The 26,693-nt window shown below is 36.3% G+C and overlaps 1 protein-coding gene across 1 annotated transcript in view; it reads left to right on the forward strand.

Moving 5' to 3' along the window:
* The first annotated feature begins 8,361 nt into the window (after positions 1-8,361).
* Positions 8,362-26,693, forward strand: part of TBX19 (T-box transcription factor 19) — a 38,686-nt gene continuing 20,354 nt past the window's right edge. The window contains exon 1 of the mRNA XM_044677149.1: positions 8,362-8,558. Coding sequence (XP_044533084.1) covers positions 8,362-8,558 — 197 coding nt within the window. The remainder of the gene's footprint in view (positions 8,559-26,693) is intronic.

A 26,693-nucleotide genomic window follows, 5' to 3' on the forward strand; every position in this document is an offset into this window, starting at 1 on the left:
AGTCTGTCACAAATGGGAGAGGGAGATGGGGAGGACGTTGCTGCCTTAAAAGATTCTTACATTACATTGGAACTGACCTCTGACAGTAATGAAAGATTAATCTTCCCTAAATCGCCCCAAATCCAATAAGCTCCCTGGGCAGCATGTTGGTGATTAAAAGAAAGAGGGTGAGAGCAGCTGTCTTTTTGTTCTCTCTGATTATGAGCAAGTCCTCAGGCTCGGCTTGATTTCCTCACGGAGTGTTTGGGGATGGTGGAGAAAGGTGTTGGGTTTCCTAGAACTGGTTGTGCACAGCAGGTTTGTGTTGAATGCCCCTGCTGATGAAGGCTTGGCTTTAGGGAACTGAGACAGGTTGAGCCCATTTCAATTTCTGCCCTTTAATTCTGAGGCGTGGGCTGTTATATGTCAGAGGACAAAACAAAACTATCAGATGTCAGGGAGGTCATTTTTTCTTTTTTAAAGAAATTGTGTTTTTAATCAACTTTACCACAAGAAGTAAATTTATAACTTTAAGTATATATGAAGCATTGGCTTCTTCCTAACTAATACTATGACTTCTTCCAGTCTTCATAATAAATTTATAAATTTCCCCCAAACTTTTGCTTATTCTTTGTATATGTTGTCCTTTACGGTGATATGGAACTTTGTTGAGTTGATGGAAGACAATCTATTGTCAACATGACAATCCATTCCAAATTATTGTATATTTAGGTGGTTTCTAGTGATTTTTTTCCCATTACACATTTATTTCTGTTAAACATTACACATTTCTACAGTACTTCAAAGGGTCTGTAATTCTATTCTTATGGGTCATCCTTCTACTGATTTGATGACATCACTGATTGCTTTGATGACAGCATTGATGATGATGATAACTAAATTTTATATAGTACTTTAATGTTTGCAAAGTACTTTAGAAATATTCTCATCTAATCCTTATAACAATGTCGTAGAGTAGGTATTATTACTATTATCTGTATTTTATAGATGAAAATGAGACATTAAGACTTGTTCAGAGTCACTCATCCCATGACAACAAAGCACTATTTCTGACAGGTTCTAACAGTTTGGGGGGGCTACTACTGGTCTGAGCCAAGCATCAGAGGACCTCCTGAAGCTTTCCACCTCAGGACCACCAATGGCAAGGTTGGGGAGGCTCAATAGCCCATGATCAGCCACCGGGTAATGGATTTTTGGGCCATTATGGAAATGTTGAAAGCTGGGTAGCAGGGTTAATAGAGTGATGGATGAATAGAGTCAAGAAGACCCAAGTTTGAATCTTGCCTCAGATACTTAATAACTGAGCACTTCCTAGATGAGCCACTTGTGAGTTGATTATCTATACATTTAGACATCATGTGTGGATATATCTATCTTCTCTAGCCATGTAATTTTTCTAACTTTTCACTGACTTACCCAAACCTTCTTATCCTTCATAATTCTTGCCCATAACTTCCCATAAATTCCCTTTTAAAGTTTCTTTTTTCTTTTTCTTTCTTTCTTTCTTTCTTTCTTTCTTTCTTTCTTTCTTTCTTTCTTTCTTTCTTTCTTTCTTTCTTTCTCTTTCTCTCTCTCCTTCCCTCCCTTCCTCCCTCCCTCCCTCCCTCCCTTCCTTCCTTCCTTCCTTCCTTCCTTCCTTCCTTCCTTCCTTCCTTCCTTCCTTCCTTCCTTCCTTCCTTCCTTCCTTCCTTCCTCCTCTTCTCTCATAGCATCTGGCACATGGCAACTTTGAAACATTGTGAGAATTACCAAAAAATGACACAGACATGATGTGGGCATATGCTTTTGGAACAGTGTCATTGATAGATTTGCTTGATGCAGGGTTGCCACAAAACTTTGATTTGTAAAAAAAAAAAAAAATATCTGAAAAGCCAATAAAACGAAGTACATACAACAAAAAGGAGGTATGTCTAGTTAAAATAGACACCCAGATGAGCTCAGCACTTTTATGAAGCTGTGCTCCAGGGATTGTCTCTTTTCATCTCTTGCAATTGATTTTGTCTTGTTTGTCCTGGTTTGTGTGTTTGGGGCAGCTTATCTAAGGTATGATGAAGGTTAATTTTAGCTCTGCTCAGGAGACATTTAAAATAAATCCTTATCTTCTGTTTTAGAATCAATATGGATTCTAAGGCAGAAGAGCAGTGAGGGCTAGGCAATTGGAGTTAAGCGTCTTGTGTAAGAGGTTTCTGAGGCTAGATTTGAATCCAGGTCCTCCTGACTTCAGGCCTGGCACTCTATCCACTGTGCTACTCAGCTGCCCCTTATTTTATTTTTTAAGGAGACATTCTAAATCCCAGCCAAAACTCTGCCCCAAATCTCAGGTATTACATGACACCAGTTGGGTCTTTCTGCCTCAGGAGAAGGGGAACATGTATCTAACATTCGTCCAAGGCAACTGTGTTTTGAAAATAATGATTTGGAATAGAGTCAGCATGACACACATGCACGGCTCATCAAGAGAAGCTAATTCCTACCAGCCTTCCTTTTGATAGCTTATTTATGCCAGAGAATTTGAGTCAGGGATCACTCACTACTTAGACTCCTGGGCATAGGTACACATCTCTGCTTTCTATTAATATGTTAAAAGTGCCCTATTTTAAGTAATCTCATATATGAAACTCCAGATGGGCACAGAAGATATATCCTGCTTATTGAAAAGAATGGTTTTTTAAAAAATAAAATGATCTGGACTAGGATATCTTTAAATAGCAGAGTTGGAGCCAATAATTGATATTTATTAAGCACTTACTGTGTGCCAAGCACTGTGCTAACTGCTGGAGATACAAAGAAAGGTATGACAATCCTTGTTCTCAAGAAGCTCAACAATCCAATGGAGGAAGACAACACCTAAAAAGAAGCTTATGGGAGGAGGGTGGTTGGGTATGAGGACATAGTGAAGTCCTGCAGCCAGGGTGGGAAAATGATCTGAGCAGGTGGGATTTATAGAGTTGAGTTCATCTCTCAGAATGATAAGTTTTTGGAGATCATGAAATCTAGAAGATCAACTGGATGGGAAAAGACAACAGTACATTCCTTATAATACATTCTAAGTAATTCCATTGACCAGAATTCAAATAATATGCAACTTTTTAGAATATATCTATGATGTCCCTGTACCCATATTCCTTTGTGATGGTGCTGGATAGAATTCAGTTCTCCACAGACACTGTTTGAAAAGATTAGTTAAAAGCAAGTAGAGGTGTGTGACCCTGGGCAAGTCACTTGACCCCCATTGCCCACCCTTACCACTCTTCCACCTAGGGACCAATACACAGAAGTTAAGGGTTAAAAAAAAAGCAAGTAGAGGGAACAATGATTGAGATACTGGATGATGGACATGATTGATGTTCAAGGATCAGAAGGAAAAATAATTCATTGTTAGTCATTAGAGACTGACTTTTGTTTTTCATTATCTGATGCTTCAGTCATACAAGGTGTATCTTCTGTATAAGGCAGCATAGCAGTCATGGTAGATAGTGTTGGATTTGGACCAAGGAAGGGTTGTGTATAAATCCTGACTTGGCTATTTTATTAGCTGGGTGACTATGAGAAGTTGACTTCTTCTAGGCTCAGTTTTTTTCCATCTACAATCTGTTTAATAACACTTGCAGTATTTTCATCCTAAGGCTGTTACATTTAAGTGGAATTATGTGCATAAATTAATTTGTAAATGCCAGTTATTGTCCATACCCTTTCACCCTTAGTTCTTACAACTAGACTCATACCTCAAGAAAGCCAATGATGAAAATAAAAGCCCCTATACACCACAATATTTACAATAGCCCTCTTCGTAGTAGTAAAGAATAGGAAACCAAGTAAATGCTAATTGCTTAGAGAATAACTAAACAAGCCATGGTAGATAAATGTCATGGGATATCATTACTATAAGATGTAGTGAACAGGATAGATACAGAGAAGATTTACAGGAATTGGCTAAAGGTAAAATTGGAAGGACCAAGAAAATAATATTCATGCTGATTATCATGGAGTTAATGGAAAGGATAATCAAAACAATAAAATAAAAAAATGAATGCTATGAAATTATAAAACCAAGATTTGTCCCAAAGAAGAGATATAAGTAAACACCTTCTTTCTCTTCTTTGCAAAGGCAAGTGACTGGGTATAGACTGTTACATATGCTGTGGGACTTGGCTGATGTATTTGTTAGTTTTGTTGAACTTTTTTTTTCTTTCATTTTGTTCTTTGTTATAAGGGATGGTTTTCTGGGAGGGTATGGTGGGAACAGTATTTTAGTTCTCACTCTCATTAAGGTTAGTTTTTCTTAAAAGGCATTGAATTGGAAACATACTATCCTTCACATCAGTGTATTTATGCTTTTGATTTTATATGAATGTGCTCTTACAATAATGACCAATATAGAAATGTATTTTCCATGATAATAAAATTTAAAAACTAAAAAAAAGGTATTGAATTGGAACACAATATTGCTTCTACGACCAAAGGCAAGTGTTAAAAAAAAAAAGGCTATTGAAGCCATACTTGAGACTTGATTGACTTGATTGACCCAAGGCACTGAAGGCTCAGGTTACAACCTCACATGGTGGTAGTCCAAATACAAAACAGACAGGGTTTGGTCCACTGATGCTTGACTGTTGTGTGTAGCTGAGGTAAGGGATCTTAGCTGAGCTGAATCAACTCTAGGTATCCTCAGTGTTTAGCCTAGTTAGTTGGAAATCTTTTTCATGTTATAACCAAGTAAATTTTCTTTTGTTAACTGTTAAGTGACCTATGAGGGTCTCATTTTGTTCCAGTAAAATCAATTAAAATGGGAAAAAGTCAGTTATAATTAATCATTTATATGTATGTGTATATACATGTACATATACATATATATGTGTATATATATATATATATATATATATATATATATATATATATACACACCCTTACCTTCTGTATTAGAATCAATACTGTGTTTTGGCTCCAAGGCAGAAGAGTGGTAAGAGATAGGCAGTGGGGGTTAAGTGACTTGCCCAAGGTCACACAGCTAGGAAGTGTCTGAGGCAATCATTAATATATTTATCAAATTGCTTGGTAAATGCCAGCTATCCTCTATACCTTTCGACACTGAATTCCTACTGCTAGCCTTTTACTCTGAGGAAGTCGATGATAAAAATAAAAATTCATAAACACCAAAATATTAACAGCAATACTCTTTATAGTGGTAAAGAACTAGAAACAAAGTAGATGCCCATTGCCTGGATAATGACTGAACTAGTGGTACATGAATATCCTAGGTTTGGTTCTAATGATCTGGGAAGGTTTGTCTTTGAAACTTGAATAGGGATTTTTTTGATCATTGGTAAGGTCCTAGAACTTTGGCCAGAGGCTATTTTTATGAACTATATCAGTGTTCATAAGTTGTGAGTCTTTTTACTTGAGGTCAGACAGCAAGATCTTAACCTTAACAGGAAGTGATTTTCTCACAATAGCATCCTGAGTTTTGGTTCCTTCATTTGAGAAGATGTCATACTCAGGAAGAGCACAATTTGCCCTTAAGTCAAATGTTGAAGACAATCTTCAAGGAGTAGAATCAATGACATATTGAGTCAGACTTCTAAGACTTGTGTTGAAGGAGGCTAGCACCATGCCCTAGAATGGAATAAATAAACATGTGGCTCTTTGGAGTCAGGGTACTTGGGCAATTTTGTTCTCAATGGAAGACACTGTCTTTTCCTCCTCCAATGTGAAACTCTTAGGTAAATTAGGAATTTGTTATTTCCACACAGATGATTTTCAGGAGAATGGAATTCTTTCCTGGCTCTTTTTGATTGGGTTAGCAGGACAGCTTGGCTAGGTCACTTTCTTTTGTCTCTATGGCCATTTCACCTATGTGTCATCCATCACATGCTCTACACTCACAGAATGTCTTTAATACGATCATAGAATCACAGAGTTAGAGCTTGGTGGAACCTTAGGAACCACTGAGTCCAGCATCTTCCCTCCCCCATTTTACAGGCAAAGAGATGGAGGCCTAGATAAGTGAAGCAATTTTTTCAAGGTCACATAGCTATTAGTGATATGTGATGTGAGATCTGAAGTCGAATCTTCCTGAATCTAAATTTTGATTTACTAAATGGTAACAACCCTCATTTTCCCAAGATTTACTTACAATAGACAAAGTGATATACAAATTCAGGGAAAACACACTAGGAATTTGTTTAAAAGAAATCACCCAGCATTTGACCAAGTGACCATTTAACTTCATTCTTAACTCAAGTTGCCCAGGCTGAATCTAGCCCATCTTAATTCTTTCTAGGATGGAACCTCTGTCTCTCTGTTCTCCTCTAGTTCTCAATCCTCAGTGGAGAATGGTATATGTTCCCCATCAGAATATTTCCAAGCTCAAGCCTAAAGATAGGAGGCCCTAGGTTCAAATCCAGACATAGACACTTCCTAGTTGTGTGATCCTGGTCAAGGCACTTAACCCCCATTGCTTAGTTACTACTATTTAGCTTTGCAACAAATACACAGTATTGATTCTAAGATGGAAGGCAAGGGTTATAAAAATGGAAAAAGAGAATATTCCCAAGCTGAATTTGGGACTTGACCATTAGGATCCTATTGATTTAGTTAATTTATTTTCAGCTCAATTTCAGTCATTCAAAAAACATTGCATTTGCCATATCAGGGATTATAGGTATTCCATTCATATTACTTTGTGATCATTTAATATATTAGATATCTTCCTTCCCTTCCCCCTAACATTGAGAAGGGGATAGAAAGAGTATTCATGGATCAATAATTCACTTTTCAAGGTTACTTTCCAAGGTTCCTATAAGAAAATACCTTTCATTTCAAATAAATTCAAGAAATAGTTACATGGAGAGACTTATATGAAATTATGAAGAGTGAAATGAGCAGAACCAAGAAAACATTATATGCAGCAACAGAGATATTGTTTAAAAAATAACTTGCAGGGTGGCTCAGTGGATTGAGAGCCAGGGTGACCCTGAACAAGTCTTAATGTCTCACTTTCATCTATAAAATAGAGATAATAGTAAGTCTAGACATGGGAGATCCTAGGTTCAAATCTGGCCTCAGACACTTCCTAGCTGTGTGACCCTGGGCAAGTCACTAAACTCCCATGGCCTATCTCTTACCACTCTTCTTCCTTGGAACCAATACATAGTATTGATTCTAAGACAGAAGGTAAGGATTAAAAAAAAGAATAACTACTGTATGTCTACCTCCAGTGAAAGAACTGATAAATAGAAATAACCAAAATATCATTTATATATTTTTCTTGATACTTTATCTAATGCAAGTATGGAAGGAAGGGAGATACTAGGGAATGTTAATGTAACAAGCAAATTAATTTAAAAAATAAATATTAATTAAGGACTTACTAGTATGAGGTATTGTTTTAAGTGCTGGGGATACAAAGACAAAAATTTTAAATGGTCCTTGGAGCTTATATTCTATCGATAGATAGAATATGTTACTGGATAAACAAAAAGGCATGGTTTTAGGAAGGAAAAAGCAGTAATAACTCTAGAGATCCAGAAAGATTTGCAAAAGGAGATGGCAACTGCAGTGAGCCTTGAAGTCAGCTAAGACTTGAACTAAAATTTAGAAGGGTGCTAGATATGGTAGGCAACATGCAAAGGCTTAGAGGTGGGAGATGGAATGTGAAATATGGGGAGTAGCAAATGGACCAGCTTGGAGCACACATGGAATACATAAGTACAAAAAAAATCAGAAGTGGAGGTTTTTAAATTCCATGCTAAGAAGTTTGTATTTTACCTTACAGCCAATATGGAGTCAGAGAGGATTTTAAAGTAGGAGAGTAACATGGTCAATTCTATACTTTAGGAAGATCATTTTGACGTCAATTTCTTCAAGGACCTGACTTTTTAAAACTTTATTACACATAGGTGCCACATGCCAGTAGGCTTACACAAACATGATTTTCCTGTATTGTTTCAATCTAGGCTAGGAACAATTTTCATTAATGGAAAAATGGTCCTCAAACACACTGATTAGCCCTCTTCAGGTACAAGAAGATAAAAGCCTGATAATTTGAATGGAGTACTCTTCTTAAATGTCTACTCTTATCTGTGGCAGCCAATGGGAAAGTCAGGCTCTCTCCCACCTGATCCAATGAGTAATTAAGAGAGTTAAAAAAAAAAAAAACCAACAACACCCAAACCCTTAACATGCTAGTGGTATATCCTGTGGACTTCGAGGGGGCATCAGACAAGGAGATCAGGACTTTGCAAAGGGCAAAACCTGACTATCTGGCCAGCGGGTTCAGCTTGGGTTTGATTGGTAGGAGAAAGTAAGGAAGTAGTAGAGGTGTTAGGCTGCCCAAAGAAGTTGGTGAGGAGCAAAGCCACCATGAGCGACCAGGATTGTAAGAATGCCAGTGACTGCACAGTTTCCCATCTGCTCAATGTGGTGGAAAGTGAGCTCCAGGCAGGGAGGGAGAAAGGGGACCCCACAGAAAAGCAGCTTCAGATAATCCTGGAAGATGCAGCCCTCTGGCAGAGATTCAAGGAAGTCACTAATGAAATGATCGTGACGAAGAACGGCAGGTGAGTTGATCTAAGCTGGGCTGGGCATTAAAATATATCTTGAATATCGAACAGGATGCATGCAACCTTTTAAATAGGGACAATGTGTGAGCTGATTAAACACAGGCGTGAGAACTGTATCAAAGTGTCCCCCTTCACTCTGTTCCCCTTTCAACCCCAGGCTAAAATAATTAATTTCTCAGACAGTATTGCAGAAACCCGGGAGGGTTGAAAAGACAGTGGTCTGAGTTGGTAGTCACCTGTTTGAGCTGTTTTGGGTAGGTTTGGAGAAAATGAACAGGATTGTCCATGTTAGAAAAAAATATTATTCACTGCTTGCTCTGGGCAAATTGCTGGAAGTCTTAAGAAACAAACTATTCATTTTCAATATCCTCTGAGCAGCCTCTAATGTTCTGGGTGAGAGAGTTTGACCCAGAGGAAGTTGAAAGTCAACTTGGTTTTGAACCTGAAATGTTATTACCTGAGCAAGGAAAAGCTTCTCAGAAATTGTCTGATTTCCTGAGAATTCAAAGCAAAGGATGAGAGGAATTATCTCTGTACCTGCTTCTCCTGTGTGTTTGAGGTAAGTGTTCATTGGAGTTACTCTGGAGAATGTATGCCCTTAGAGAGGGCATAGTTCTTGTGATATTAGGTTAAACTCTAAAATACCAAATTGTAGCAGGTAATAAAACTGGAACTGATCCTTTATGACATGCTTCAAGAAGAACCCACTGATTTTTGGATTTTATCAAAACCGGTTCTCACAGGGGATTTCAAACGAGAATAAAAAGCTTTCACCTAGTGGGGATGAAAGTATTATGAAGGCAAAAATTATGGTTCAAATAGTTCAAATAGCAAAATTAGTATTCATTTTTTAACTGATGTCCCATGGGTGTACCCATGGACACAAGAGCCTCAGACATTAACATCTGTACACTGATGGTTTTGGCAGTTCTTGGAATCAGGACCTTGGAGAGAGCAGTAGTGTTGACTAACAGAGAAAGACTAAAATCAAATAAATACCCAACGGATCTACCTACATTTTGGGCTTTTGTTTTTTATTATGTACATATGCATTTGTATGTGTGTTTATATATGTCAGCACATGTATACCTATATGAATAAAATAGTTTCTTCCTTGTGCCCTAGTGGAATTTTGGAACTCAAATATTATTGATGACATGAGGATACTTTTTTTTTTAAATTTTTATTTTGAATATTTTCCCATAGTTACATGTTTCATGTTCTTTCCCTCTCCCCCAAGCCCCATCCCCACCCCCCGTAGCCAACACACAAATCTGGGTTTTACATGTATCATTGATTAAGAGCCAATTCCATATTATTGATAGTTGGATTAGAGTTATCATTTAGTGTCTACATCTCCAATAATATCCCCATCAGCCCATGTGTTCGAGCAGTTATTTTTCTTCTGTGTTTCTCCTCCCACAGTTCTTCCTCTGAATGTGGCTAGTTTCCATTCTCACGAGTCCCTCAGCCTTGCTCTGGATCCTTGCATTGCTGCTAGTAGAGAAGTCCCTTATGTTGGATTGTACCACAGTATATCAGTCCATGAGGATACTTCCTAAGGGAAAGGAATGAGCCACCTTTGCAGATGGGAGTAACATAATCAGGACAGAAGGAACAACAGTCAAGTGCTTAATTTTGCATTTTTGCTCTCGGCACCTGGCTAGAAACTTCTTTTACTCTTTTCCTAAACCTAATTATTTTTAGATTATTTTAAATTTTGAAGTTGTTTATTTAATAGTTTCTTTTCCTCTTCTTCTCTGTTGATCTATGTTTATACATTATAATCACTACCTCAGACATTTACTAGCAGTGTGACCCTGGGTAAATAATTTGCTATCTCTCAGCCTCAGTTTCCTGATCTGTAAAATATAGGATTGTGAGGATCAAATGAGATAATAAATGTAACTTTTTGTTTTCCCTTGTTGGAAAGAAATGGAAGCCTTGGTTTGAATTCCTTTCATTGAACCATGCTTAATTTCTACTTGGTTTTACTCACTGTCTCTTTCTCTCATTTCTGGTTATATTATTTTGCTTCTATCTATATTACTATCTATATTACTGCCTTTCTGTATATCTATCTATTAGTCTATATATTAAATAACAAGTGCACTGGAGTCAGAAAGATCCAAGTTCAAATCCTGCTTCAGACATTTATTAGCCGTGTGACCCTGTGCAAATCACTTAATTCTTCTTTTCTTATCTATAAATTATAAAGTTGTGAAAATCAAATGAAATAACATGTAACATGTTTGGCAAACCTTGAAGCACTATATAGATGCTAGCTGTTATGGACAATGGGCAGCTAGGTGGTAGAGTGGATACAGCTGACACTAGCTATGTGATCCTGAGCAGGTTAGTTGGGCCTCAGTTTCCTTCTCTGTAAAATGATGAAATTAGACTAGATGAGCTCTAAGCTCCCCTTCATATCTTTCCTTTGTATTTGAAGGTGATTCCTGTGGTCACTTTCAGAATTTGATTGTTGTTGAACTAGTTTGATTTAACCACTATGTGACTTGGCATTGATTCCCTTTCAGAACTGATTTCTGCCTGTAGAGCCTCCAGCATCTTACCTTTCTTTTCCAAGGGCTATCTATAATCCTTGGGGCAGCTAGTTGGTTCAGTGACTAGAGTTCCAGGTCTGGAATCAGGGAGACCTAAGTTCAAATCTGGCCTTAGACCTTAGCTGTAGTGACCCTGGGCAAGTCTCTTAACCCAGTTTGCCTCAGTTTCCTCATCTGTCAAATGAACTGGAGAGGGAAATGGCCACTCCACTATCTTTGCCAAGAAAACTCCAAATAGAGTCAAGAAGAGTCAGACATAATTGAAAGGACTCAACAACAACATTAGATATAATGTCCATCTAGCTATCAGAGGATCTGCATAGTAAATAAACAAGGACAATAATAATTAACTTTTAGATAGGAAAGCAGTGTGGAATAGAAGATAGAGAGGAGGCCTTAGAGTTAGGAGGACCTAGTTCAAGTCTTGCCTTTGATAACAGGATAATTTGGTGATCCAGGGCAAGTCACCTAAACTCTTAGTGACCTAGACAACATTCAAACTGGAAGTTGTAGAGTGGATGAAAATCTGCTTTGTTGGCATGACTTTCCTTACCTGGGAAGTTCTTAGCCACCCCCATAAAAGAATTTTATATAAAACATGGCAAATATTATAAATATATCTTTTGATCCACATAAAATCACCAGGAGGTTGTTGTTCAAAAAATAAGGTTGATGAGGGCCACGGACTTTTATGTTGTATTTTAAGATTGGCAAAATACTTTACAAAGATTCGTATTTTACCTTCATTATAAGTTATAATCTGTCCAGTTTTCCATCTGATGAAGCTGAGACTCAGAGAGATTGAGTGATTACCAAGGGCCCACAGAGGAGCCAAGATTTCAAATCCTAGTCCTCCAATTCCAAATATTTATGCTGCACTTCCACTACTTCTTACTCACAGAGGGAAAGAACTGATAGTTCATATATTTCAGCCTAGAATAAATAAAAAAGGCTTAATATTTAATTTAACATTAATGTTTATATTATAAGATTTATATATAAATTTATATATTATATTAAAATTATGAGATTTTATATAAATTCATAATTATATAACCACATAGTAATTATATGTTTATACATTGTATGATTATATAATGCATATTATATAATTATACCAATTATATAATATACTTATAATTATATCTTAATATAAATATTATATAAAATAAATAAATATATTTCTCTAAATATATTTGTGCAATATATTTATGCTATTTATAACAAGAATTAATAGTGTTTAAGGCTTACAAATAAAAAAAAATTATCTCCATAATAAACCTGGAATGTAGGTGACCCATTTTACAGATGAGGATACAAAAGTAAATAGAGGCTAAGTGATTTTCCCAGGACATAGATAGTAAACAGCTAAGGATGGATTTGAGTTTAGTCTTCTCAATTTAAGCTTCTCCACTTTCTCCACCTCGCCACCTAGTGGTTTTAGGTTGTGACTTAACCACATCTAATCAGAAGTTGGAACTTAATATTTAGTCTAAAGTTTACTATTAAAATATTTTTTTATTTTAAATTTTAAAATTTAATTTAATTTCATTTTCTATTTAAAATACCCCTCTCTAATATTTCCTACCTATTGAGAATGCAAACCCACCCAAATCCATGACAAATGTGTATGTATGTGCAAAACAAATTTCAGCATGTCTTATTTTTTAAAAAATCAAGAAAAAAATGAAATAGAAGGAAATATACTTTAGTCTGCCCTCTAAGTCTATTAGCTTGCTTTCTGGAGGTGGAGAGCATGTTTCATCATGAGTCCTTTGGAACCATGGTTGATTATTGTGTTAAACAGAATTACTAATTCTTTCAGAGTTGATTATCTTTACAGTATTGCTGTTATTGTGGAAATTGCTCTCTTGGTTCTGCTTATTTTATCTTCCTCAGTTAATACAAGTATTTCCAGTTTTTTTCAAAACCACCCATCATAATTTCCTAGAGTCCAACAGTATTCCATCACATTCATATACAATGACTTGTTCAATTGTTCTCCAGTTAATGGGTATCCTCTCAGTTTCCAAGTCTTTGCAATCACAGCCATACTAGTTGTGTGACCTTGTGCAGTTCATGTAACTTTTTTCATCCTTAGTTTCCTCAAATATAAAATGGGGATAATAATAGCACCTATCTTGTAGTGTTGTTTCTCTGGAGGTGAATAGCATTCTTGTCATAAGAAGTATCTTGCCCTTCAGAATTGACCTGGACCATTGTATTTCTGAGAGTAGCAAAGTCTTTCACAGTTGATCATCATACAGTACTGTTGTTACTATGTACAATGTTCTCCTGGTTCTGCTCATTTCACTCTGCATCATTTCATGTAGATCTTTCCAGCTTTTTCTGAAATCATCCTGCTCATCATTTCTTGTAGCATAATAATATTCTATCACCACCATATACCATAATTTGTTCAACCATTCCCCAATTGATGGACATTCCCTCAATTTCTAATTCTTTGCCACCACAAAAAGAGCTACAGTAAATATTTTTTTTGTGTAAGGATATCCTTTCTCCTTTTTTTGATCACTTTAGAATAGACCTAGACCTAGTAGCTATATTATAGGATCAAAGGATATGCATAGTATTATAGCCCTTTGGGCATAGTTTAAAATTGTCCTCCAGAATGGTTGGATCAGTTCACAACTCTACCACCAATGCATTAGGGTCCCAATTTTGCCACATCCAACATTATCACTTTCCTTTACTGTCATATTGGCCAATCTGATAGATCTCAGGTGGTAGCTCAGAGTTGTTTTAATTTGCTTTTTTCTAATCAAGAGTAATTTAGAACATTTTTTCATATTATTATTGATAGTTTTGGTTTCTTCATCTGAAAACTGCTTATTCATATTCTTTGACCATTTTTCAACTGGGGAATGACTTATGTTCTTATAAATTTTGCTTAGTGCTCTATGTATTTGAGAAATGAGACTTATATCAGAGAAATTTGTTGTAACATTTTTTTCTCAGTTTATTTTTTCCCTTCTAATTTTGGTTATATTGGTTTTGTTTATACAAACACTTTTTAATTTAATATAATCAAAATTATTCATTTTATATCTTGTAATGTCTTAACTCTTGTTTGGTCATAAATTCTTACCTTCTCCATAGATCTTACAGGGAAAGTATCTATGTTTCCCTAATTTATTTACAATATCACCCTTTATGTCTAAATCATATACCCATTTTGACCTTGTATTGGTATGAGGTATATTATATTGGTCTATACCTAGTTTCTGCCAAATTGTTTTCCAGTTTTCCCAGAATTTTTTGTCAAATAGTGAGTTCTTATCCCCCAAACTGGAATCTTTGGGTTTATCAAACACTAGATTCTATGTTTTTTTTCTTGAGCTTTTCTGTTACTACCATAGTTGCTCTATGTAGTCAGATACTTCTTTTGCTTATTCTTTATTCCAACCTATTTCTTGACTTTGAATCTTATGGTGAGTTTTTTAAATTTTTAAATTTTATTTTATTTTTTTTTGTGGGCTCTTGCTCATTTCCTGTAAATGTCTGGAGGATGTTTGACCTGAACTTCTGATGTTTTCATAGTTCAGTCTGGGTGTCTGAATGTACTGAAGGTCCATGCCCTTGTTTTTTTCCATTGTAAGCTAATTTGTTGAATAAAGGTTAGAACTGAGTTACCACTCTCTTCCCTGTACTCGGAGTCAAACAGCTAAGTTTCTAGAATTCATTTATGCCTAGTATTTAGCCAGGGCTGTGTGTTTGGTCATGGCTATGTCCTGGATCTGTGATGCAGAGCTGAGTAATAGGTGACAGAGATGCAAGATGGCACCATTCCTGGTTCTAGGATCTCTTTCTGCCCCAGTGCTTTCTTCCTTTGTACCTTATCTTGTTTCCCTTTCCATCCCTGGGGGCAAATGGGTGCAAAAGTATTATTGTTCTGCTATCTCTGCCACTGCTCTGAATTTCTAGTCAGTCCCACCCTACTGTTTGTAGACCTTTCTATTTTTCTAAGCTGCCTTGGGCTGAAAAAATGACTCACTGTGACTTTATCTTGCCTTTTCTAATCAGAATTCTGTTTAGCTGATATTTTAAGTTGTAGAGGAAGTAAGCTAGGAGAGCTAGGCAAAAATATTTGTAATGTAAACTTGACTCCACCTCCCCATAAATATTCTGCTTTCCTGAGCTATGAACTACCTTCTCTATTATATGGAGACAGTCTGAAATGATCCTATTACCAAGGGGAAACAGACTCTAGTTAGAGATGTACATTTCAAATACTTGACTCTGTGAGCATCTGGTAATATCTCCATCTTCCTTGATCTTCCTTCATTGGAACCTCAGGGAAGCTTTACTATCCATCATATGCCTGCCAGAAAAGAGAATATCAAGGATCATGGCAGCTTCCCAATCAGACCATCACAAGTGTAAGCAAGGCATCATCCTCTTTGAGGTACTAACCTCACTGAGGAGGCAGAGCTAGATTTTAGTGCTTGATTTGGAGGTTAGCAAGGGTATCAAAGTGAATTCTCAGAAGTGATGCCAGAGAAGGTGAAGTTCAATAACCTCAAACATTTTAGGAACTTTGTTTCATACCAAACCTAAGAGATGGTACCTTAAAGACACCAGGTTAGCACACAAAACCCTACAATTTACATAAGTACTAAAACTCAGCATTCTTTGGAATAGTCAGAGAGCTGAAGTTCTCTGTATAAGCTAGGATAGATGTAGTTCGTTATCCAGCATCTGAAACTAGGCTGAATAAAATATGGTATATTAAATGGCATGGAATATTATAATGTTGCACAAATATGGCACATAGAGGAAACTTGAGAAGACCATATAGAGTGATCACAGAAAGTGCGATCAGGAAAAAGACATAGATTCACTTAACACAATTCTATATGTGTATATTCAATTATAAATATATGTATATGTAAGTATATATATATATATATGTATATAAGTAACCCTTAGTTCAAAGAGCCAATTGCATGGGACTCTCTTTACTGGAGAGGATCAACTGATTACTCTACCTGGGAGAGAGGTGGAGTTGGTGAGACCTTGAGAGAAGAAAGACATTGACCTTCTGGCTTCCAGTAGAGAGAGAGAAGTCATGTTATTCTAGGCTCTTTTCAGGTACCTAAAGGTCTTGGGGAAGAAGTAGATATGATTAAGGTGCTGACTCTTCTACCATTTTGTACTATGCCCTATGCTAAGTACAGAGGATACAAAGGGGGTACAAAGAAAGACACAAATGGCCCTTGCCCTCAAGAAGCATATAATCTAATGGGAGAGACAACAGGTAACCAACTGCGTACAAACAAGAAATATACAGGATAACTTAAGAGGGATCTGCAAAGGAACATATATCAAAAGCTTTTTTTCCCTTTTTGTTTGTTCTATCTTGTTTTTGTGTAATGCTTTACTCCTTTTTGTGTTTTTTTTTGAATTTTTATTAATATTGATGGCTATTAAGTTTCTAATAAACATAAAAAAAACCCTTTTTCCTTCCATCTTAGAATCAATATTGTGTTTTGGTTCTAAGGCAGAAGAGTGTGGTAAGGGCTAGGCAGTGGGGGTTAAGTGACTTGCCCAGGGTCACCTACCTAAGGAAATATCTGAGGTCAGATTTGAACCCAGGACCTCCCATCTCCAGGCTTGGCTCTCTATTTACTGAGTCACCTAGTTGCCCCCTCTAATAAACACTTTAAAAAAGTGGTAGACTTGGACCATGCCAGTTCTTTGACTAAATATAATGGTGCCTGGAGAAAATATGAACATAGGATTTAATTCCTAATTTATGTTCCCATTGTGTGAATTAGAAACATTGACATTTGCTCTGTTTTTCACCTGCTCCTATGAACCTCTAGATTTTATGACAAGTCTTATAATAATGTCTATAGAGAGCCCACCAAGAAGAAAGACAAATTTTGATTTGATTTTGAAAAGAGGTTCTCTTTCTTCTACCACCGAGGAGGTAAATATTGGTCTTAAGTTATGTTTTCCCATCTTCGTCCTCTTACCCTTCTGCTACAACTAGAAAATGAGGTTACTGTGAGGAAGGGAAGCATTTCAATATCTCTGGTCAAGGGAGAGATTTTTTTCTCTTTGATTTCTATTTCTCCCAGGCTGACTTTCTCTGGCATCAGTCTGACTGCCCTGGGTGAAGAGAAACAGAGCACATATAGAAGTGATCAAGTTCTGTTGTATGTCTTTCCTCTTCTCATTTAAATAGAGTAGTTGGAAGCTCAGAGGTGACGTTATGCCCAATTGTTTTCAATTTGTTTTATTTCATTTTTGTCTGTCATTCAGTCTTTATTAGGCAGCTAGAACAGCGTTCAGCAGTACCATATTAGGAATGATGGGGAATTCTGGGAAAAAATGTGACTAGCATGGGGTGACTAAGGCTTTGCCCAGAATGCCAAATTTTGAGGGTGCTCACAGCACTTGAAAACCTTCAGCAACATAGAAATAGGAGATTTCAGCACCTAATTATTATGAAGAATTATTTAGAGCCGGAAGATATTTCTCCCAATAGCTTCCATCCTGGCTTGAATTGAACTTGCTTCTCACAAGAGTCTCCCATGTAGCAGCATCATATTGTCTTAATTTAAGTATATGATTTGTCGTCCATTTTATGCTACTTGCCTGGGCATAGTTTATGTAGTTCTGGTCACAAAAATTGTATGTTAAAGTCTCTGGAAGACAGTGGGGTAAAGTGGAAACAGTATTGACTCTGGAGTCAGAGGATCTGGTTCAAATCCCACCTCTAATACTTATTATCTTGGGCAAGTAACTTAACTTCCCTGAGCCTCAGTTTCTTTAGCTGAAAAATGAAAGAAATAAAATAGATGAGATCTGATCTTTCCTTAGCTTTCTCTGAGGTACCTCATAGCTCTACATTCACGATGCTATCATTTGGTTATAAGTCAAATCAACAAATATTTGTTAAGGGCTTGTTACAAGAGAAGTAATTTCAGAAGTAATTTCAAGCAACTTTCTGTCTCCTTGGAGATAGAAGAGTCACACACATTCCTTATCCTCTATCTCTCCAACTTCCCCTAATCCCTTTTCTTATGTCTTAGAATTGATACAAATGTCAGTTCCAAGGCAAAAGAATGATAAGGGCTAGGCAACTGGAGTCAAGTGACTTGCCCAGGGTCACAGAGCTAAGAAGTGTCTGAAGCCAGATTTGAGTGCAGGTTCTCCCAGCTCCTGGTCTAGGCTCTTTATCCATTGAGTCACCTAGCAGCCACTTATCATTCTTAATCATCCTATGAGATCTTGTATATGTATTATATTAATATATAATATACAACAATGTCATATAATTTATAATAATATATGTCACATATGTTATAATAATATGTAATATTATAATACACACATATGGGACAGCCGGTAATGCAATCAGGAGGAGTCCTCTTCATGAGTTCAAATCTGATCCCAGACACTTATTAGTTGTGGGATCCTGGGCAAGTCACTTAACCTTGCTTGTCTTGGTTCCATAAATAAATATATAAATAAACACACACACACATATCCATGTATATTCCATAAATACACATACTCTTTTATGTATGTACATACATTTTATCATTCTCATAATAGTTTTTTTTTTGATAATTAAATCAAGCTCTATAATGCCCAAAGCCTGCTTAGTGATATCCATAACCTTTCAAAAGAGATTAGCCTGTTATTGACTTAGGATAAAAGAGGCAGATGAAGTATGGATATTGCTCAGTGGAATGGATTGCCCATTGAATTAGAATGTCCTTAGAGCAGATGTCCTCAGAGCAGATGTCCTTAGAGCAGATTTAGGCAATCATTGCATGGATGCTAATCTGGATCTAGAATTGAGTTAGCTCAGTTGAATTTTGGAAATTTGGAAATTATGCAATATCTTCCATGATCCTAGCTTCTTCAATCTTGTCAAAGGCCACTCCTAAAACCTCAGTATTCTCCATATGGCTATGGGCCATGGAACATTAGGATTTTAGAGCAGTTCTATTTTCAGGTGACCAAGAGGTCCGTGAAAAGATGAAGGGTGAGCATGTGTAGGCTCCAGCAGGTCATCAGCTCTGACTTGTGAAGAAGAAGTAGCATAAAAGACCTCATGTAGGATCAGGAAAAAGAGGTAAAATGGTCACAATGCAAGAATGTGGAATAACAGGTAAGCAGTGATTGGTAAAAGGGAAATGGACAGAGATCCAGAGGGAAGTTTCCAGCATATGGGACCCATCCTCATTAGAGGACTGCCAAAAGGACAAAGACTAGAATTTTAAGGAATGAGAAGGCAGGGATGGGTTGCAATCAGTGTTGGTGGACTCCTTATTGGACTTTTTTATTTTAAAGATAAGGAAACTGAGGTCCACTTATGAAGTCATCAATTTAGTAAATATCAGAGTCTATACGGTCCCTGCACATAGTAGATGTTTTCAAAAAGTTTGTTTTGAATTGACTTCATCTAGAATCTTTCCTATTACCCTATTCTGTCTCTACCTATATATACCATGACATCTTTTAAAAATAGATTTTTGTTGATATTTTTATTTGTACTTTGCCTTTATTTCCTTTGTATCTCTCTCCTCGTGACCAGAGAGCCATCCCTTATAACAAAGATTTTGAAAAAAAATGACAAGAGAAAAATATTTAGCAAAATAAACTGATATGCTGAAAAAGATCTAACATTATATATATAATATTCTACACCTGTGAACTCCCCATCTCTGCAAAGGAGTGGAGGAGTGCTATAATATGCTGTCTGTTCACTACTACTATAATCTCTGTGAAGGTAGGAGCTACGTTGACTTCTTTGGAGATGAAGGTTCATGTTGAGTAATAGAATGATAGAATTTTAGAATTCCTAAGGGACCTTAGGAATCAGATAGCTCAGATTCCCATCCCATGGAAGAATCCCTTTTGTAATATTCCTGAAAAACGATCATTTAGCCTTTACCCAATGAGGAACTCACTACTTCCAGAGGCAATTCATTTCATTGTTGGACAGCTCCGATTATTAGAAAATTTCTCTTTATAATGAGCAAAAATCTTTCTCCATTTCTTACTCAGTGGTCCTGATTCTGTCCTCTAGCGCAGGGGTCGGCAACCTTTTTGGCTGTGAGAGCCATAAACGCCACATTTTTAAAAAATGTAATTTCATGAGAGCTGTACAGTGCTCACAGTGCTGCTCCTATAACAGTGCCTGAAAAAAAATTGACTCTATGGCTCCTGCAGAAAGAGCCATATCTGGCCCTCAAAAGAGCCAGATATGGCTCAAGAGCCATACTTTGCCGACCCCTGCTCTAGAGGAATGATGTTAAACTCAAGCAGAAATGGATCTCCTGTGGGCTACATATTAACTTAGAAAACCACATTGTCTATGCTGTATTTTTATACTTTGTTAAACATTTTCTAATTACATTAAAAATATTTGTTTGTCACATTTAAAATATTAAAATAATCAGTTAACTTCCTCCCTTCCCTTCATTAGAAAAGGCATTATTTGATAAAAAGATATATGTAGGGGGCAGCTGGGTAGCTCAGTGGATTGAGAGCCAGGCCTAGAGATGGGAGGTCCTGGTTCAAATCTGGCCTCAGACACTTCCCATCTGTGTGATCCTGGGCAAGTCACTTGACCCTCATTGCCCACCCTTACCACTCTTCTACCTCGGAGCCAATACACAGTATTGACTCTAAGATGGAAGGTATGGGTTTAAAAAAAAAAGATATATGTATATATAAAATGATATCTTACTTATTTCTATTTATCAGTTCTTTCTGTGGAGTTGGACATACATATACATTCTTCAAAGAACATTTCTTTATATATTAAATAGAATATATATTTATATATCAGATAATATATAAATATAATATATTTCTTTTTATATGATGTCTGAGTTGTTCTCTTCATTCTGCTTGTGTTGCTCTTCATAATTTCAGGTAGGTCTGGTTAGGGTCATACTTAGGAATAGCCTATTGACCATGATTTAACACCCATGCCCTAGAGCTAAATAGAATAAGTCAAAATTATCTTCCACAGATGAATCATTCAAATACTTAACAATAGCAATTATGTTCCTCCTTAATCTTTTCCAGAATAGTCAGTTGTGAGGATGTTGAAGGAGGTTTCTGAAGGAGGAATACAATCAAAAAATGTGGGAGAAAAAAGATGTGGGCTTCATTAATAGTGAATTAAGGCAACCAAGTCTATATCATCAACTACCAGCTTATTTACCTGCTTTTCCAGCTACATAAATTTCTTTTGAGAATATTCTATTAACCCATATAGGATAACTTTGCTAAAGGTATATTACTAGGGATCAGACAGGATTCTGAAAACAATATTTTACAGTAGATCACAGCTTTACCTTCACACAATTGATTGAAAGATTTGGAGAACACAGAATTCCAGTGTGCCTATTGTTTGTTGATCATTAATAATAAAAATAAGGTATTTGATTTGGTGGAGAAAAAAAAAGACTCTTCCAAAAAGTAATTCCTCTGAATCCATTACGATCATTCAAGATTCTTTGAAAGGTATAATAATAGTAATAATCTTGCTTGACCATGGAGTCTGGAACATCTTGAGGTCGATATGCCTTTCCTGGGTCTCCTCCAAGTGTACCATGGATAGTGTTGCCCAGTCTGCATATGTGTGAGGTCAATCCTGCTCATGTGAATCCATCCAAGTTGATTTATTTATGCCTCAGTAGGGAAAAGCTTTCTCAACACGAGGTTGTTTTTATGACTATAATGGGAAATGGAACTAGGAGAGGAAACTCTCAGGTTCTCATGTTAACTCTTTCTTGTAGTTAATTGATGTCAGACTTTTCCTTTCAGGTTCAATGTGGATCTCAGACTCCAATGAGATCTTTTCTTGGGCTTCTCCTCTTCTTTTGTTAGGCTGGCATTCAGTGACCCTAATGGCTCAGGCTGTTCTTTATTTCCACAGAATCATATACCATTGATCAGCTTTTACTTGGCTCAATTTGGACTACTATATAATTGCTAGGTGATATTATAACAATTTAGAAAATTGTGACAAGAAGAAGCCATCAGTTATATTAACCTTTAGCTTAAAACAAATGTATGTACTCAACTCTTGTGTCAGAGGTGCCTTTAAAAATATTTAAATTCTTACCCTCTGTCTTGCCCAAGGTCATTTGGATAGGAAGTGTCTGAGGCCAGATTTGAACTCAGATCCTCCTGATTCCAGGCCTCGAATTCTATACAGTGTGCTAGCTAGTTGTCCCAAAAAGACTCCTTTCTGACATGAAGGACCTTAGTACACTTTGGAGACCTCTCACTTCTCTCACTGGTTGCTCCATCTAGGTAGAACGTGAGAACATCAGCGTCTGGCACTTGCCCATGTAGCCACTAGCTTTCTTAGACATACTTAGGTTCAAAAGATTCCAAACACAGAAAACTCTTGTTTACATTAAAAAGGATTTAAGTCGGAACCATAAAGAGTTGAGTCTTCCCTAATGGATTATTTTTCCATCCAGATATGTTTATACTTTGTAAGTTACAGAATTACATTAGGTGAAACAGTAATAAAGAAGATGAATCTCGCTTCTTCACTTCACATCAATTCTGCTCTCGAAGGCTCATTTGTCTATGCCAGGAATATAGTCCTGGAAGGTCTTGCCAGTGATTATTGGTGGCATTTTCTTCCTCTGATAATTCTCCTCTCTCAATCTGACTCCCATGCTCCTTTTTAGCCTCACTGTACATTATTTCTCTTCATACACAATAGAGAGTAAATCTAGAGTGGCTTTCTTGCTGCCTCTCACTCATGGCACTCCACCTCCCATATTTGTTCCTTTGCTGTTCCCTGACACCCAACATATATTATCTTTTCATCTTTGTTTCTTAGAAGCTAGCGGACACTAAACTGGATGGGAATTTGGAAAACTCAACTTCTTAGATCCCTTCCAGTTCTAATATGAAATGACTTTCAGAGAAAGCCCAGAAACTTGACAAAGTCTACCTTGATGAACTTCAGATAGTGAGTCAAGATTGAGCATCATCTCTGTTGATGTTGCCAGTGCTGTTGGGGACTCATTGTTAAGTTTGGTCTTATGTATATTTAAGCTTAGTTTGCACTGCATATTTGTACTTCCATAGTTCACACTGCAATTTAATTCAGTGAACATTAAGCACTATCCTTGTGTGAAGAACTTTATTTGCCATTGAAAATGAAAAGGAAGGGAAGAATAAAAAGTGAGCATGATGTAGAGCCAACTTGAAGAAGCTCAAATTCTAGTAAGAGAGATAAGGCCAGTTTGACTCCGTTCAATAAATGTGTTAAGCACTGTGTGTGCAATATGGGTGGGATGATACGATATTAAAATGAATGGGACAATCATCTCAGGGGATAAATACTAAAATCCATAGCTATGCCAGCAAGCTGCATGCCCTAGTATTTCCTTACCAGGTACAAATCTAGAGGCAAGAGAAGAGATGCTAGATTTGGCAGCAAAGGTCTCCACCAATTCCACCCATTTCTACCTTGGACAAGTTACTTAACCTGTCTGGAGGTCAGTTTCCTCATTTATAAAAAATGAGAGGTTAGATTAAATAAAATCTAAAGCCTCTCCCAACTCTACACCCATGATCCAAAGTATATCCCCGATTTTCCTACTTGGTAAGCTTTGTTAGGGCTTGTAACCAAGACTTACTTCATGGCATTTCTTCCATGACCCTTGAATGTATTTCTCCCCTGAAGCATTCACCAACTTATTCTATTCAGGATTGATTAGCCCATGTAATAGCCGAAGACTTTAATGTTTATCATTTGAGTACTCCACTATTACAAGGGATTTAAAAGACAGCAGAAGGTGTATTTGTAGTTTTAAAAAAGCTTTCTGTATCAGCAATGCAAGAATCTAGGACAATTCCAAGGTACTCATGATGGAAAAAGGGTATCTACTGGCATAAAAGGAACTAGCAGTCTGAATGTAGATTGAAGCATACTGATCTTCCCTTTATTTCCTCCATACATTTTTTACTAATGTAAGAGATATATATCTTCTTTTACAACATAATAAACAAGGAGGATAGGGTAAGTAGTGAGGAAGAGAACATGAATCTCAAAATGGCAGAAAGTGATTATTAAAAGTTATATAGACATTTAAAAATTAAAAAAAAAACTTTTCTGACTCTTGTTCAATGTAAATTTCAAACTGTGTATAGCCAAGTATGAGATCTAAACTAGTTTATATTTAGGGGCAGTTAGGTGGCACTGTAGTGCATAGGGCGCTATGCCTGGAGTCAGGAAGATTTGACATCAAATTTGATCTCAGGCACTTCCTAGCTCTGTGATCTGGGAAAGCCACTTAACCTCTGTCTGCCTCAGTTTCCTTTTCTGTAAAATGGAATTATAATAACTCTACCTCATAGGGTTGTTGTAAGGATCAAATTAGATAATAATTGTAAAATACTTAGCATAATGCCAAATACGTAGTGAATGCTATATAAATGGTAGCTATTATTATGGTCAGTAAATAGAGTTATGAGAGGCTGCTGGGTAGAAAGACTGGCCTTAGAGTCTTGAAGATTGGGTCTAAGTTATGTCTCTGATGAATTTGGATGTGTGACACCAGACAAGTGACAATTTCTTCACACCATAGACAGCAGTCTAAGTTTCAGATAAATTGCCTTTCTGCATTAGTGGAAGGAATTTCCACACTGAAAGTTTTTTGCACTAAAAAAAAATTACAGGTTGGATCCAAAAATTAAAAAAAAAAAAAAAAAGAGATAAAATTGGTCAAATGTGTCATGACTTTATACTATTTTTTAGAATGGAATAAGTAGTTATTTACATATTATATTTCTCTTTTCCTTCCTTCTTCTTTCTCTCTCTTTTTTTATGTTATAGTTACTCCATAAGCCCATCGTTCTTGTGTAATTTGGGAAAATAATTTTTTTCTGAGATCTTTTATTTTTCTTGTTCTTTTATTTTATCTCACTTGATATCAAACTCACTTTCTTTGTTACTTTCTTTGCTACTTTTTCATCTCATTGCCAATATAATTTTTATATTTCCTGAATTCAGTTCTTAGTTTAGTGTTAAATTTTTGTGTTATTTCCTAAAAGCAAAACAAATAGTTGTTGTTTAGTCTTGTCTGACTTATAGTGACCCAATTTGGGACTTTTTTGGGCAAAGATACTATAATGGTTTGTCATTTCCTTCTCCAGCTTATTTTAATAATGAGGAAATTGAACCAAACTGGGTTAAGTGACTTGCCCAGAGTTACAAAGCTAGTAAGTGTCTGAGGTTTGATTTGAACTCAATTCTTTCTGACTCTATGTCCATTTATCTATTTTATCTATTGAGCTACCTAGCTGTCCTGTAAGTAAATGGAACAAATGGCTTATTTTTACATGTCTTCAAAGATTAATTAAAATAGTAAAATAATATTTAATTTCCCCTATAGCATATAAAAACAAATTTTAAAATATTCATTAAAATTTTTTTGAGTGCCAAATTGTTTTCCTTATTCTACCCTTTCTCCCTCCCCTCCGCTATCACTGAGACAGCAAATAATCTGATATAGATTTTATGTGTGTAATCATGTGAAACACTTTCCCATATTAGTCATTTTGTGGAATAATTCTCAAATAGAAAAAAGGATAATAAAGAAAATGAAATATAGTATGTTTTAGTTTGCATTCAGACTCCAATTCTTTCTCAGATGGCAGATGGCATTTTTCATCATGAGTCTCTGGGATTGTCTTGGTTTACTGTATTGCTGAGAATAACTAGGTTATTTATAGTTGTTCATCAAGAAATATTGCTGTCATTGCGTATGATATTCTGATTCTGTTTACTTCACTTTGCATTAGTTCATGTAAATCTTCCCATATTTTTCTGAAATCAGCCTGCATGTCATTTCTTATAAAACAAATAGTATTCCATAATTATCATATACCACAACTTATTTAGCCATTCCCCAATTGATGGATAACCCCTCAGTTTCCAGCTCTTTGCTACTTCAAAAAAGAGTTTCAATCAATTATAATTTTAATAAAGAAGTAAAATAATAGATCAAGAAGACTGTTTTTAAATTTTAAAATCATTATTAGCACTTTAAAAAATATTTTTAGCTTGATTTCATGGTTTTAAAAACAAAAATTTTGTAGGTCCATTCCAAAAGACTTGAAGCCAGAATGTATTATACTGCTTTAACTCATGACTTGAGGCAGCCAGAAATGGGAATGACTACTGGTTAACAAGTCTGGGTTCTAGTACCAGCTTAGCCCTTAACTAGTTCTCAACTATGAGAAAGTTCCTACCCTTTCATTTCCCCAGCTAGGTGACCCAATAAATAAGGCACTGGGCTTAGAATCAGGGAGACTCAATGTTCCTGAATTCAAATCTAGCCTCAGACAGTTCCTAGTTGTGTGATCCTGGGCAAGTCGCTTAATCTTGTTTGCCTCAGTTCCTCATTTGTAAAAAAGAGTTGGAGAAGGAAATGGCAAACTACTCCAGTATCTTTGTTAAGAAAATCCCAAATGGAGTTAAAAAGGAATGAACAACTCTTAGGAGTGGATTGGATTAAAGCAGAAGTGTCCAACATGCTAT

Source organism: Gracilinanus agilis, chromosome 4, assembly GCF_016433145.1.
Source record: "Gracilinanus agilis isolate LMUSP501 chromosome 4, AgileGrace, whole genome shotgun sequence".
NCBI lineage: Eukaryota > Metazoa > Chordata > Mammalia > Didelphimorphia > Didelphidae > Gracilinanus > Gracilinanus agilis.